This window comes from Vulpes vulpes, chromosome 15 (assembly GCF_048418805.1).
Source record: "Vulpes vulpes isolate BD-2025 chromosome 15, VulVul3, whole genome shotgun sequence".
Lineage (NCBI taxonomy): Eukaryota > Metazoa > Chordata > Mammalia > Carnivora > Canidae > Vulpes > Vulpes vulpes.
In genome coordinates, this window is record NC_132794.1 from 106,964,981 (window position 1) to 106,978,482 (window position 13,502).

The window sequence follows — 13,502 nt, forward strand, 5'->3', positions numbered from 1 at the left end:
TGACTGCTGCTTTAGAGTGAAGCCCTGTCAGTTATCTGATTCTAGGAGCCTGCGTTAGTATGCAAGGTAGCGCCTGGGAAAGTTGGATAATACCCCAAGGTAACAGTTGGATTCCATGGCTCATTCTCCCAGCTGAAAACCCATTTTCTAAAATTCCAAAGCTTGTGTTTATGTACTATTTACTGTCTGCTTCTCCAAAGAATGCAAGTTCCCTGAACCCAGGACCCCAGGCTTCCCATTCACTACTGCCTAGCACAGTGCGTGGCACATACAGGCTTTAGTAAACGTTTGTGGAATGAACATGTGTTGGCCGTTTCAAGCCAATCTGACAGTTGCTGGCTCCAGCGGCTGCTGGCATGTGTGGCCGTGTTTGACACCATATGGCGACTTCTTTCAGATTTACTGGTCATTGAGTTGTTTAACAAATGGTAATTAATCTGCATGGGCTTTTAGGACAGGATGTGGGAATATGCAGGAGTTCCTCAGCATTCATGCAGGGGGGGCAGGGCCTCTCAGCCTGGCAGACTGCCTTTTGCATGTTTATCTAAGGAAGGTGGACAGTGGGTGGGAGGGCAAGGAACGGAGACCAGTCATGCAAGGAATGGGGTATTCTCAGGCTCCCTTTCCCTGGGCAGGGGACTAAGATGCTCCTGTTTCCTAGAGGCCCTAATGCCACCCTTGGCTGCAGCCATCCTGACCAGTGTCTCAGTTCGGGGGATAGTCCTGTGGAGCCCAAGTTTCTATGTCCGCTTCAGGGTCTCAGTGTGGATCTCTAGATTTACAAACCAAACTGCCCCCTGAGTTATCCACCAGAAGTCACCTTCCCCCAGATTCCCAAACCTATCCAGTCCTGACGTGTTCCCTAACCCAGAGACCAGCACCCATAGTCACCCACGCCTGAAATCTTTGCAATTTCCTTAACCCCCCCTTCCTCATCTCCTCCCCCATTTAATCAATCATCTAATAATCTAATAATTTATGCCTATATCCCCCATATAATAATCATATGCCTAATTCCTTGACTTCTCACAGACCAGTTCTCCTCCATAGCCTCTGTCCTGGTTCTAGTGGAGGCTCTCAGGATGTCTTACATAGTGACTATGATAGTTTTCAATCTTGGCTGAGTAGTAGAAACACCTGGGGAGCCTTAAAAAAATACCAATGCCTGAGCTAAAGCCCAGACTCATTAATTTGAATCTCAGAGGGGGGTGGGGGAGACTAGTATTTTCATAACTTCTCATAATTTCAAACGGTAAAAAAGTAAAGTCGAAGAGTAGCTTATGCATCCTTCACCCCACTTTGACCATTATGAACTCATGGCCAGTCTTGTTTCACCACGTCCTTTCTGTCTGTAGCATTTTGTAGCAGAGCTCACACATTTGATTTCATCTGTGAGCATTTCAGTTCAGTATCCCTGAACGAGAAGGGCTCTCTCACACACAAAAAATCACTAAAATACCCTTAGTGCAGTTCTAAGAAAAGTAATTATTATCATCAAATATTAGTGTTTTAATGTCCATCTTTCTCATACTTTTCATAAATGCTTGTTTTATCAGGATATAACCATCTCTCTTTGTTCATCCAGAAGAGTGTCCCATAGTCTGAATTGTGCTCTTTCATCCCCTATATGTCATTTAATAGGTTTCTCTGTATTGCTTGTAAATTCCTCATTGAATAAAGAAACTTGATCAGATTTCAGTTTCAGGGTTCTTTTTTTTTTTTTGCAGGGGTAGGGTGACTTCATAAGTGGTTTTATGTTCTTCCATCAGGGAACATTATTATCTGCTTGTCTTTCTTTTAGAGGTGGCAGCAGATTTAGCTATTCAGTGCCTAAATGTGTTGATTAGTTAGGGGTTGCAGCGTGGTGACATTCTCATTTTGTCATTCCTTTTTTATTTGCTAACTGGAAAATACTTCCTTTCAATTACTGTTTGGTTACCCAGTGATAAAGTTCATGGAAGAGTTGCTTCATTCTTTCCCTATATTTATGTTTTCAAAGTACCAGATCAGTTCACTAGCACCCTCCAATACTAGTAACCAGTGTGTTTTAAAGGCGTGGAGTTAAACACGGCTGTGTTTCAATGCGTTGTGGTCATCAGCCTTATAGATGCTCCATGGTCTCATCGTTGGCCACCAGGTTGGCTTCTGAGCCCTTGAGAGGACCCAGTCATCACAGGGAGCTCCTTGCTATCTGGTAGGATGCGATGTCACAGCTCATCTTGTATATTTCCTACCCTAGACCTAGAGTCCATTGAATCTCCAAGAACCCTGGTTCCTTCTACTGAGAAATGGTACTTGGAGACCACAGTTTAGCACTAGTGGTGCTCATTACCTATAAACTGGCCCTTATTTCTAATGGACATTGGCGTTTTTCAAGTTGCCCATGACTATCCTGTGTATCCAGGATTGGGGATCACTGACATCTAGGACAAAGTCCAAGTTCTGAGGGTGAATACCAGGCCTTGCACTGATAGGCCCCCATGTACATTATTCACCCAGGTCTTTCCTGAGCCCTACATTTTGGCCCTACTACCTTCTCGTGGTCGCTCTGACTTGCCACCACAGAGGTTGAAGCCTCTCGGCCCTGGCTTCCTCACTCTTAATGCCTGAAATGGCCCCACATCCCCTCTGCCTGGAGAATGCCTGCTTGTTCCTTGTTTTCTCATACTGTACTCCCAGAAGTCTTTCCCAACCATCCCCCTGCTGTGCCCTCTGCACCAGGTGCTGGCTCCAGCATGCACCTGGGCCTCATCATTGGGCTGTGCTGGCAACATGGTGTATTAGTTGGGTATGCAGCCTCCAGAGACAGACTGAAGGAGCACTGCTGGCACTGCCACCAGCTGGCAGTGAGACCCTGGGTGGGTGTGAACCTCTCTGTAAGAGTTAGCCAGGTGAATATGTGGTGGAAGAGCAAGGCAGGCAGGGGAACAGCCAGTGCAAAGGCCTACAGCATGGCATCTGTGGCTGGAATGGAGGAGAAAGGGCAGAGAGGAGTCTAGGAGAGCTGTTGGTTATACAAAACCTTGTGCCGTTAGGAACTTTGTTTTTTAGTTCAATGGGGAGCTACTGGAGGGTTTAGAGTAGAGCAGTGGCATGGTCTGACTTAGGTTTCTAAAGGATTCCTCTGGTTCCTGTATTGGAGGAGAAAGGGTGGTCACAGGAGCTCTGATAGGAGGCTACTGTAGCAGTCCAGGCAAGGGCTGATGGTTGCTCAAGCCAACGTGGAAGCATTTGGCTATGTGAAAGTGTTGAATTTGGGGCATGTTTTGGAGGCAGAGTTAGCAGTATTTTTGGATGCATTGTGGGTGAGACAGAAGAGTTACAGATGACTTCCAAGAGTTGACCTGAGCAGATGGAAGGATGGAGTAAGAAAGGCTGTGGGAGGCGCATCTGGGGCAAGACCAGGAGCTCCATTTTAGGCACACCCAGCTGGAGTGTCTCTCGGACATCCACGTGGAGATGACTGAGGGGAGATGGACATTGAAGTCTGGCATCTTCAAGAAAGGTCTGGGCTAGAGACAGAAGACTGGGAGTTGTCAGCATACAGCTGGTATTTGGTTGGGGCCATGGGCTGGGTGAGCTGACCAAGGAGATGGATGGGGAAGGAGAGATGAGGACTGAGCCGTGGACCAACGCTGCTCCCCCTTTGGAAAAGATGAGGCATCGCCAGCTTTGAGACTCGTCTAGAGAGTTGATGAGGCAGAGCAGGGCAAGGCTCAGCCCAGGAGCCAGTGGAATTTTCCAGCCACGTGTCTTGTTAGACGCTTATAGTCAGTTTGAGTAGAAGAAGAAAAAAAAAATCCAATGGATGCCCATTTTCATTCTGGTCGTGCAGACATTCCCTTTTGCTGGGCTGGCACCGAGAGTTTTTTTTCTGGAAAGGAAATGTGAGTCTGGCTCCCTGTGTTGATGCGACAAATGTTCTTTACATACGGCTTAACGCGGCCACTGCTCGAAGAGGCCAGCCCTGCCCCCTGCGTTTTGTCTGCATCTCTGGGAATGAGCAGGGCCTTTTCATCACCCACCCTGACGTCAAATGACCAGCCTTTGGGAGACCTCTTTTACGCAGGAAGACTTTATTGAGTTTTCCAGGGCTGGCGCAGTTCTCGTCTGAAATATGTTTTTTCCTTCCATCCTGACTGGAACTCCAAGGAGGCAGCATCCAGCCCCGGTGCTCCCTGGCTCAGCCGGCACCATCCACACCGTTCCCACCTCTGTGTTGAATTTCTACCAAGTGGGGTTTGTTAAAAATAACCTGCCCTCGTCAGGCTCTGCCGTAGCCCCCAGGAAACGTGGCTGTCCCACACGGTCCTAATGTCTGGGTTTCTTGAGTCAAGCAGGAGACCTGTGATTGTTTTAAAATGGGGCCTGGGTGATTGGGGGGCAGCAGAACTGCTTTGTATCATTCATTAGACTGCAGGGGTAGCTCACCCCTTAGTCTTCATTGTCAAGGGCCTCCTGGGAGCCTAAGAAGGACTCCTTGGTTGCCCACCCACAGAGAAATGGGGTCGATGACCAAAGTCAAAGCCGTGACTTGATTTGGCTTCTGAGAGGGTTTGCCTACCTGGTCAGGGGACCAGAAGGGGCTCCAGTGTCAACCTCCACAGGCCAACAGGGTTATTCCACAGGCCTCTTAAAGATTGATGTACTTCTTCTGTCACCTGCTTTCTAAGAGCCTTGATGGCATCTTGGGTCTTTTGAAACCCTCTTGTCCTCTCACTTGCATGTGACAGAAAGTTTTCAGGTCTCTTCTCTTTGGGGTTAGGGGAGACTTGGCAGATACTCAACCAGTTATTTAGCACCTACCTATTGGATGTCTCCAGTATATCATTACATTGTGCTAGCAGTTGGAGAGTACACACTGAGTAAGAGAAGAAAGCTCCTGCCCTCATGGAACTTGCTTTCTGTTTAAATGAGAGCTTGAAAAATGAATAAACAGAACTTTTAATGAAATAAGCGATACTAGCTATGAGTTCAGATACATAAGTATTCATTACCTACTGCCGTATAAGGAATTACCTCAAAACTGAGCAGCTTGAAACAACAAGAACCACTTATTATCTCATGGCTTTTATGGGTCAAGACTTTTGGAATGACTTGCCGAGATGCTGCTGGCTCAGAGTTTCTTAAAATGTTCTATTAAGATGTTGGCTGGGGCTGCAGTCATCCAAGGCCTGACCTGTTTCCAAGTGAATGCACTTGGCTGGCAGGTTAGTGGTGGCTGTTGGTTGGAAGCCCCAGTTGTTTCCCATGTGAACCTCCCCATGGGACTGCTTGAGTGTCCTTATCACATGGCTGGCTTTCCCCAGAGCCAGTAATTCAAGACAGTATGCTAGAAGGGCAGTGTCTCTTATGACGTAACCTCAGAGGTTCCATACCATCCTATCCCAAAATCATATATGTAAACATTATGAGGGGGTTAGCCCTCTCTAGTATGGAAAGAGACTTCTCAAGAGTGTGAATAACAGGAGGCAAGGATTATTATGGTCTCCATCTTGGAGACTGGCAACTACAGATATGAGGTTACAACAAATGAGACCTTGTTATCAGAAAATGCTAAAAAGTACTTCAAGCTATTCATTAGCCCAGAACTATAGGAAATCACTTGAAATCAGTGGGCTATCACTTGGCATTAAATATGCCTGGTTATCCTGAAATTATTTGTAAAACGAAACGATTTGCTGTGCCTCACCAGAGGAGTCAAGTATTCTGCTTCTCTTATTTATGAGTCATACTCAGTGTTTGTCTTGTCTTTCTGTTACTTCTGTGCTCTCCCCAGAAAGGGAGGGCGAGGGAAGTAATCATTCTTCAGATGGGCATAGAGACCCTCCGAAGAGTTGGTAAAGCCAGACCCTGGGAGCAGGATCATCTTGAAAAAGCACCACTCATAAAATGGGTTCATACAGTAGACCTCTATGGGATTGTCCACGCCCATACTCCTGAACAACATGGTTGTCCTAGAAGCTGCCATGTTCCTGATGGTGTCACCCCTAGTTCATACTCAGTTGGAGCAGGGATGAGTCTGTGAGCCCATGTAGGCTGGTGAGTTCTTTCTCTGAGATTTATAGACTTGAGAGGACGTCCTTCTCTGGTAGAGAATGCTTAAAATCAAAAGCCTGGGAGCTGTTGATTACCAAGTGCCATTGGAGCAAGGCAGTCAGCATTGAGTGAGAAGGAGACACATGTGAGTGCACACACACACACACGTGGATGGGTGAGAGTGGGTTCCAGAAGTGCTCATGTTACTGGTTCCTGATACTCTGGACCTGGCTGCATCTCACTTCCTGCATCCCACAGTCTGGCTGGTCAGTCCATCTCAAATTCTAGAAGCTAAGAGATAATGGTTTTGCCTGAACTAGGTTAGGTTGGGATTCTTCTCACTTAGAACTGAAAGAGTAACAGGGAGAGTCAAAGGCCTTTGCTTGGTGGCCTCATGAGCCTTGTTGGAGAGTGAGGATGGAGAAATAATCCTGGGGCTGGGGGAGGGGGAGAAGCAGCTAGGCAGTCTGTGGGGCAGGGTGGCGGTGGGGAGAGAGTCACTCAGGGCTGAGGCTCTCAAGGGTATATAATGGGGCAGGCATAGCCTCTCTGTCAGGGGACTCTGACAGCTGCCAGTGAATTTGTCACCTCGCCCAAGAGGAAGGTGTGATACCCCTTCACCCCTTCCTTCTTTTCAGCCTTTGCCCCCACCAGAATATGTTGTACAAGCCGGTGTCTGTGGTGCTGTCAGTATGGCCTGGGGTCCCCTTGGGGTCACTCCTGCCACTCTCAGGCTACACTCCCAACATGGCGAGGGGGCAGCTTCTCCCTCCCTTCTTTCTGGGGTCCCATCCCATCTGTTGCCCTGAGGGGGGCCAGTGACTCCCTTCCTGACCCATGCCTAAAAGGGCTCTTCAGATGGCAGCTAGAGACTAGAGAATAGTCTGCCCAGGTAGATACAGGCTCTGGGGCTGACCAGACCCATCCGATCCTGGGACTCCTGGGGGATGCGCCCCTCTGCAGTGCTTCTTCATTCTCTCTGGGGAGCAGAGGGTGGGGAGCAAGGTCAGGGCACAGCTGTCCGAAGGACTGTTCACTCAGGGTCCTGGCAGGAGATAGATGGCCTGCCCACGAGCAAGTGCAGGGCTGTCGGTGGAGTCCTGAGCAGGATGGGGAATCAGTAGTGCCGATGCAGTAAATCGGAGCCTGTGCCACCCCTAGGTCTGCAGGGACAAGAGAAGGGGCTGATGCAGGCCAGTGCACATGGGCTGGGTCTTTAGAAGAGGGGTGTCGGAACCGTGGTGCCAGGTCGGGGAGGTAACTGCCCACCCTGATTCTCCCCTGCCCCACGCCAGGGTCAAGAGTGCCTCCAGAGAGGCAAATGGAGACCTCCAGCCCACACGGGCAGCACAGGCAAGATGCCGAGGCCGGTGTGGGTGGAGCTGGGTGTTTCTCCAGAAAAGGCCGTGGTGAGCAGCGCTGCCAACCAAGCGCGTCACTCGTCCCTGCCGCGAGGACTCTGGAAAAGCTGACCACATTGGTAATTACAGAAGCCGGAGGTGGCAAGACCTCATAGCATCTCTGACTTCATCTTCTTGTCAGGGCAGGAGAAGGTCTCCCAGGAGGAGGAGGTGACATCTGAAGTTAGTCAGAGGCCGAGAGGAATCCGGCTCAGACTCTGCTCTTTAAACCAGCGCCGGCTGCTTTGAAAACGTGGCAGGTCCCCTTTTACTGGCTTGTGGTCTTCATGTTTTTAAAAATCATCAGAGGGAAGTGTGTTTTAATAGAGAGGACATATTTTCACCGGCATTTTCTGAGATTGATGATGCAATTAGAGCCGACCAAGAGGATGAAATATTAGGTTTATAAACTAGGATGTACACAAATGTTTATACTCTTTGGCAGGCAGGGATCTATAAATAATTCTTTTTGCCTTAAACTCAATGTAGTGTTTTGCTCTTTGTGTTATAGCAGCATCTCCTCCCCAAAGGCCATTTCTGCGCTTGGCATAAATCACAGGACCTGGAGAGGCTCATGAAATGGGCACCTTGGATGTACTCGGGGAAGAGAGACACCCTCCGAGTGGATTAGCAGGGGTGCCCTTTGGTGCTCTGGCTGTTAGGGCTGAGCTCACAGGTTTCAGATGGCCCTTACAGGAGAGAGGATGGCACATGTCCCCTCTGTTGTGGGGAGGGGATGAGACCTAGCACCCTCCCCGGTTGGAGGGCACTCCCCTGCTGATGGAGGTCACGGGGGCATTCCTTGCATGTGGTTTTCTCTCTTTTCATTGAAGTCTTTGTCTGACTGCCATTTCCCGAGCCAGCGCTAATTGTGAAATTCTAGGCTGTTGGCCCAACCTTTTATTTGCTGCTTATGTTTTCTGGTTTCGGCTGATTTCAGTAGCTCTTGCCCACTACCTGGGCAAGGGTATTCCCATAGCAGTGGGTTCCCGGGTGGTCCCCCGCCTCGGGCGCCGTGATTTGCCTGAGCTCGCCCGCCCAGCTGAGCCGCCATGGTGCCTTCTCTCTGTAGCAGGCCTCTCGGGGGTCACTGTGGAGACATGGCCTGTCACTCCAGGTGACTTAATCAGTGTGGAAAGCCCAGCTGGAAGCCTTCTGTTGGTTTTCTGCCTCCCAACACAAATGTTCTTCAAGTGGTGGTGACCTGACATGGACTCTCAAAGAAAGGCCTTTTGATCCTGGGCTGGGGATGCCTGTCCCCGCGTGCTCCCGGCTGCCTCCCTGTGGAACCGTGGCGCCCAGCCGCCCAGCCGGGCCTCTGCTGGGAGGCAGCTGACCTGAAAGTGATGTTATTTTTTTAACGTGGGTTTTAGTACCCAGAGCAATAATATTTTCAGCTGGTTATTGAGGCTGATTAATGAGCTTCAAGCCTCCATTTGGTTAAATAGAGCCGCCTTCACAGATGTATTTTGGGACAGTGCAAATCCAGGGTTCTGCATGGGATTGAGTTACCCCAAAAGGTGGTCGGCCATTTGCCCGGGGCCTGGGCCCTGCAAAACAGTCTGGGTAGATTCCCATGGTGCCAGACCACTAGGCAGGTTTCCAGAGTGGCAGGACACTGGGTGCTTCTCTCTTCATCCTGGAAAAAGGGTGGTCAGTCGTGCTCTAGAACTCTGAGCCCCTCTGGAGACATAGCTCCCAGCCCTCTCACATGCTCGCTTGACTATATTTGCACTGGTTATCTGTGCCCTCAGAGCCTCAGTTTCTTTATCTATAGATTGGGAATATTAATACCTACCTCAAGGGTGAGCCTATGACCTACTCCATCCTGTGTTGGGTGTGCTCACCTGCGTGTTAGTTTTGCGGGGAGGCTGGGAGCATCGGGGGAGAAAACAACAGGAAAAACTCAGTGAGAAAGAGCCACCTTCTCTCCTTAAATTGTCTCAGGAAATCATCAGCCAAATCAGTTCCAACAAGAAACAGGCCCACGGGGCTAGTCTTCGTGGTGTGGAGGGGGTTGTCCTGAGGCGGGTGGCTGACAGAAGCCAGCAGGCTTATGCTCCTGTCTGGGCTCTGCTATGACCAGCTGTGTGACTTCAGGCCCAGTCCTTTGCTTCTCTGAACCTCAGTGTCTAGCTCTGTAAAGTGAGGGGGTTGGATTCTTTCCAGAACCATTATCCCACAGCCCTGTGATCCAAGTGATTGAAATGTTAACGTTTCTTCCTTGGAGAAAATCACTGAGTCTTGATTCTCTGTTAGAAGAGAAATGGTAACACAGGAAACTCACTCATGTTAGATGGAAATGTGCCCGGCTGCGTATCTGGGCATCCAAGTGCTGCTGTCCCTGGCCCCCCTTTCCGGGAGGGTCTTCTGGATTGGCCTGGGGGTGAAAGTGGACCCTAGATACTGGGTTGTGGGGTTGCCTTGCGCTGGGCCGGGAGGCTGGGGTGCCGATTTCAGTCTGTCTCTGCTGATGTCATTTCCTCTGTCTCTTTTGAAATAGCTGTACTTTTGGACAGAGGTTGACACATCCTTGGGTGGTGGATTTTGAAATCATTTATAACAATTTGCAATTAGCTCTCTTGTCTAAATGAGAAAGGCAGGCTTACCCAGGCTTCTTAACTTGAGGCCTTTAATCCTCTTGGCAAGTGCGTCACATGTGAGAGAGGGAGCCCCTCTTGAGGTCAAGGAAAATAAAAAGGTTTGCCTTTGGAGGTCCCACTGACTTGGCCAGCGATCTGGAGCCCTAAATTCCTTAGAGTTGTTGAGAAAGAGCTCCGGTTTGGAGATGGTTTGGCGATCGAAGCCCCAGCTCCCACCACCTCCCCTGCGGGACTCTGGGCAAGTGGGCTGAACCTCCTGCTCTTCAGAAGCAGATGAAGGGGTGTAGTAGCAGACCCTGCCCTCCCACATCACTACCTGGGCTTTTGTGAGGTTCAGATAGGAACATCTGAAAAATCTCTGTATGTTCATTCTATAAGCTGAAAACCTGCAAAAGGTAAGGCATCCATATTAGCCTTTTCTCTTGCAAGGCATAGTAACGACAATGGTGATGATTCTAGCACTGTTCATTGAGTATTATTATGTGCCTGGCTCTAGGCAAGAGCTTTGTCACATTCTGTCTGCACAGTTGCCCTGTCATAGGTGCTTTTCCAAGCTGGGATTTATAGACGTTAAGGAAATCATCTAAGGTCATACAGCTGGAAGGTCTGAGTGACCTGAAGCAGCCTCTCGGGGGCCTTCCAGTTTGGTGGCTCATTATTTTCCAGTGGCTTCCTGTGATTTATCTGAATTGGTGGTTTTCAACCCCAGCTGCCCGGAGCCCTGCCCTCATGGCCAGAGGGTCCATTGGAGTTCAGTGGGGTGGGGTGGGACGTGAGCACCAGCATTTGCTCCTGGTGATTCTGAATGGAGCCTGAGAGGGGAGCACCTGTTCTGATAAGCACGTGTCATGGATGGTGTAGAGTAGGCTGGGCTGGATGTCAGGGCTTCTCAGCCAGCTCTTCTCCCCAGTCCCAGCTTCAGCTTCCTGCTCCGTGGAGGAGGGATTGGTCACGTGACCTCCATGGTGTCTTCTTCAGGGGCCACGAAGCTTGTGTAACTATCAGAAGCTCACGAGCAGATCTGTTATTGTTCTTTTCCTTCTTCTGTTTCAGGCAGAATATGAAGTTACTCCAGATGAAAAACTGGGGGAAAAAGGGAAGGAAATTATGACCAAGTACCTCACCCCAAAGGTAAGAAAGAGGCCACCCGGATCCCACAGCGGGAGGAATGGGAAACCTTCTAGAGAAATCTGGGCCCCAGATCCATGCCAGCCCATGTGGGGAGCTGTAAAGCACCCAGCTGGTGGCTGCCCTTGGTCTCCAGAGATCTAGCATTCTCATCCTCCACCAGAGAGTGCCCAAGACTGGCAAGGCCAAGGCAGGTGGGCCAGGCAGGAGGCCTGCCTCCTGGGGCCCAGTCCCTTCCAGGGGCCTCATGCTACCCACGGCCCACACCCAAGCGTAGATGGACTCATGGAGGGCCCGGCTCAGGAGAAAGGGCGCAGCAGTGGTGGTTTGGAGAGGTTGGTGTGTAGGGGAGGGGTCCGGAGGTGACCAAGAGGGAAATGAAGAGACAGAGGCTGTGCTGCCAGAAACATTGGTTGAATACATACAGGACATAGAGTATTCTAAAGTATGTCCTGGAGTATCCTGAAGGGTGGGGGGCCACCATGACCCGACTTCAGGAACACACCCACCCGATGTGGAAGGCATAGAGTTAGCACCACCCCCTGGGGTTCTGGTGGCTTTGCCTCCCTGGAGCCTCTTCCTCTTATCCCCAACTTGACAGATAAATGTGGTCTCCGTCTGGTTCAAAACTTGGCCTGCGAGCCTGGGGTTCTAGTCTCTGCTGTTCTACTCACACAAGTCCTGTTCCCTCACTGGGCCTCAGTTTCCGCTTCTTAAAAGTGGCCTTCCCTGCCAGACCTACCTCCTAGAGGCCTGGGCACTGCCTCTGTCCCAGGCTGCTAGTGGACTGGGGCTACCACAGCCATTGTGACAGGGTCCTGTCAGTCCATCCCCACAGAGTATGGCAGGGAGTGGCAACACACAGGCATGCAGGTCAGGAAACGGCTTGACCCCTAATTTACCCTGCAACCTTGGTCTTCTTCTCCCCGGGCCTCAGTGTTCTTTGCTGTAAAATGGGCGAGGCTTTACCAGATAATGTCAGAGGGTCCCTGCAAATCGGACCTTCACAGACTCTATTTTCTCCAAGCCTAAGTGGAGGGAATGACAAGTGAGTCACAAGATAAGAACCGAAGAATGAGAAAAATGGGAGATGCTTCAGTCAGAGAGAGAGGTGTTGACAATGTGGTATGGAGACTCCCTGGATATGACATTCAGCCCCTGGAAAAAAGGCAGCCCCTGCCCTACCGGCCTGCCTCCTGTGGGGTGCTGCCCCATGGCTGGGGTACCTTCACAGCTACATTAAAGCAGAATGCAGTTACAGAGGTCTGCTGCAGCTGCTCAGGGTGACTCCACTCAGGAGACAGGATTGTGGACACAAGGAATCCAGGTCACATATAACAACTCCTGCAGCAGGACGTGGGCATCTGACAGCCAGCAGCCCCCTTGCAGGGGCATCCGGGGGACCTGAGAGCTTTACACTCACAGTGGAAAAGTGAATGTAAAGAATTTTAAACTTCAGAGTTTAAAATCAGGCCTCCTCTCCCCTGCACATACAGACCATCTCTGCATGTTTTTATAAGCTTTATCTACATGACATGGTGGTCCCTTGAGGCATGTAAACCCCACCTTGATGTTCTCAGCAAGGGTCCCAGGGAATCTTCAGTGATTCTAGTCCCACCTCACACCCTCACTGTCCCCTCAGGGATTATGGAGGTCCAGGGGGCCCTGAGCATGTGGGGTTCCCCCATCCCTGGTGTCTCTCGTACCACACCAGGTCCTATTCTGGAGCGGCTGTGCTCATCTCCAGCATCTGCAGGCAGCTGGGCACATCTGTGTGCAACCAATTCAGCCTCACATCCAGAAAGGTCTCCTGTGTCACTTCTTCCCACTCCTGCCAAGCCACAGTTCCTACTTGTCATACTCTCACTACTTCCCCTCAATATCTCTCTGCTTCTGCTTCCTTAATGAGTACATTTCTCTCCATGTGATGGGCAAGCACTCCCAGTACTTCTGCACATTTCCAAAATGAGAAGATTCACGTTCACACCACTGCCCGCCCCTGCCCCCCTGCTCCCCCGCCCTCGACGCTGGGCAGGGCCAGCTTGCTTTGCACCAGCCCTGGCCCCGGGCACATGTGGCTGCCCACGTCATCTGTGGGGCAGGGGCCGTTGGGCAGCTATGCCTTGATTTGTTCCACATAGAGGCCTCTTTGGCATCTGTGAAAGTTCTTAGGTTGAAAGTGGTGGAGAGACGTGTGTGAGCAGGGTCCCTGTTCCCCCAAGCTGGCAGATGCTGACAGGTTGCTTTCAATCTCTCGGCCACTGCTTGAAATGTCATGAACACCCTGGGCAGAAACAGGATCCAGAGCTCAGAGGAAGCATGTCCTAGGGCG

General features: G+C 50.4%; 1 protein-coding gene across 4 annotated transcripts in view; it reads left to right on the top strand.

The window, feature by feature from the left end:
• Window positions 1-13,502, top strand: part of GRK5 (G protein-coupled receptor kinase 5) — a 208,592-nt gene that overhangs the window by 147,022 nt on the left and 48,068 nt on the right. For all 4 annotated transcript variants that reach the window (XM_025994296.2, XM_025994297.2, XM_072740221.1 and 1 more), the window contains exon 4: window positions 11,096-11,173. In XM_025994296.2, coding sequence (XP_025850081.1) covers window positions 11,096-11,173 — 78 coding nt within the window. The remainder of the gene's footprint in view (window positions 1-11,095; window positions 11,174-13,502) is intronic.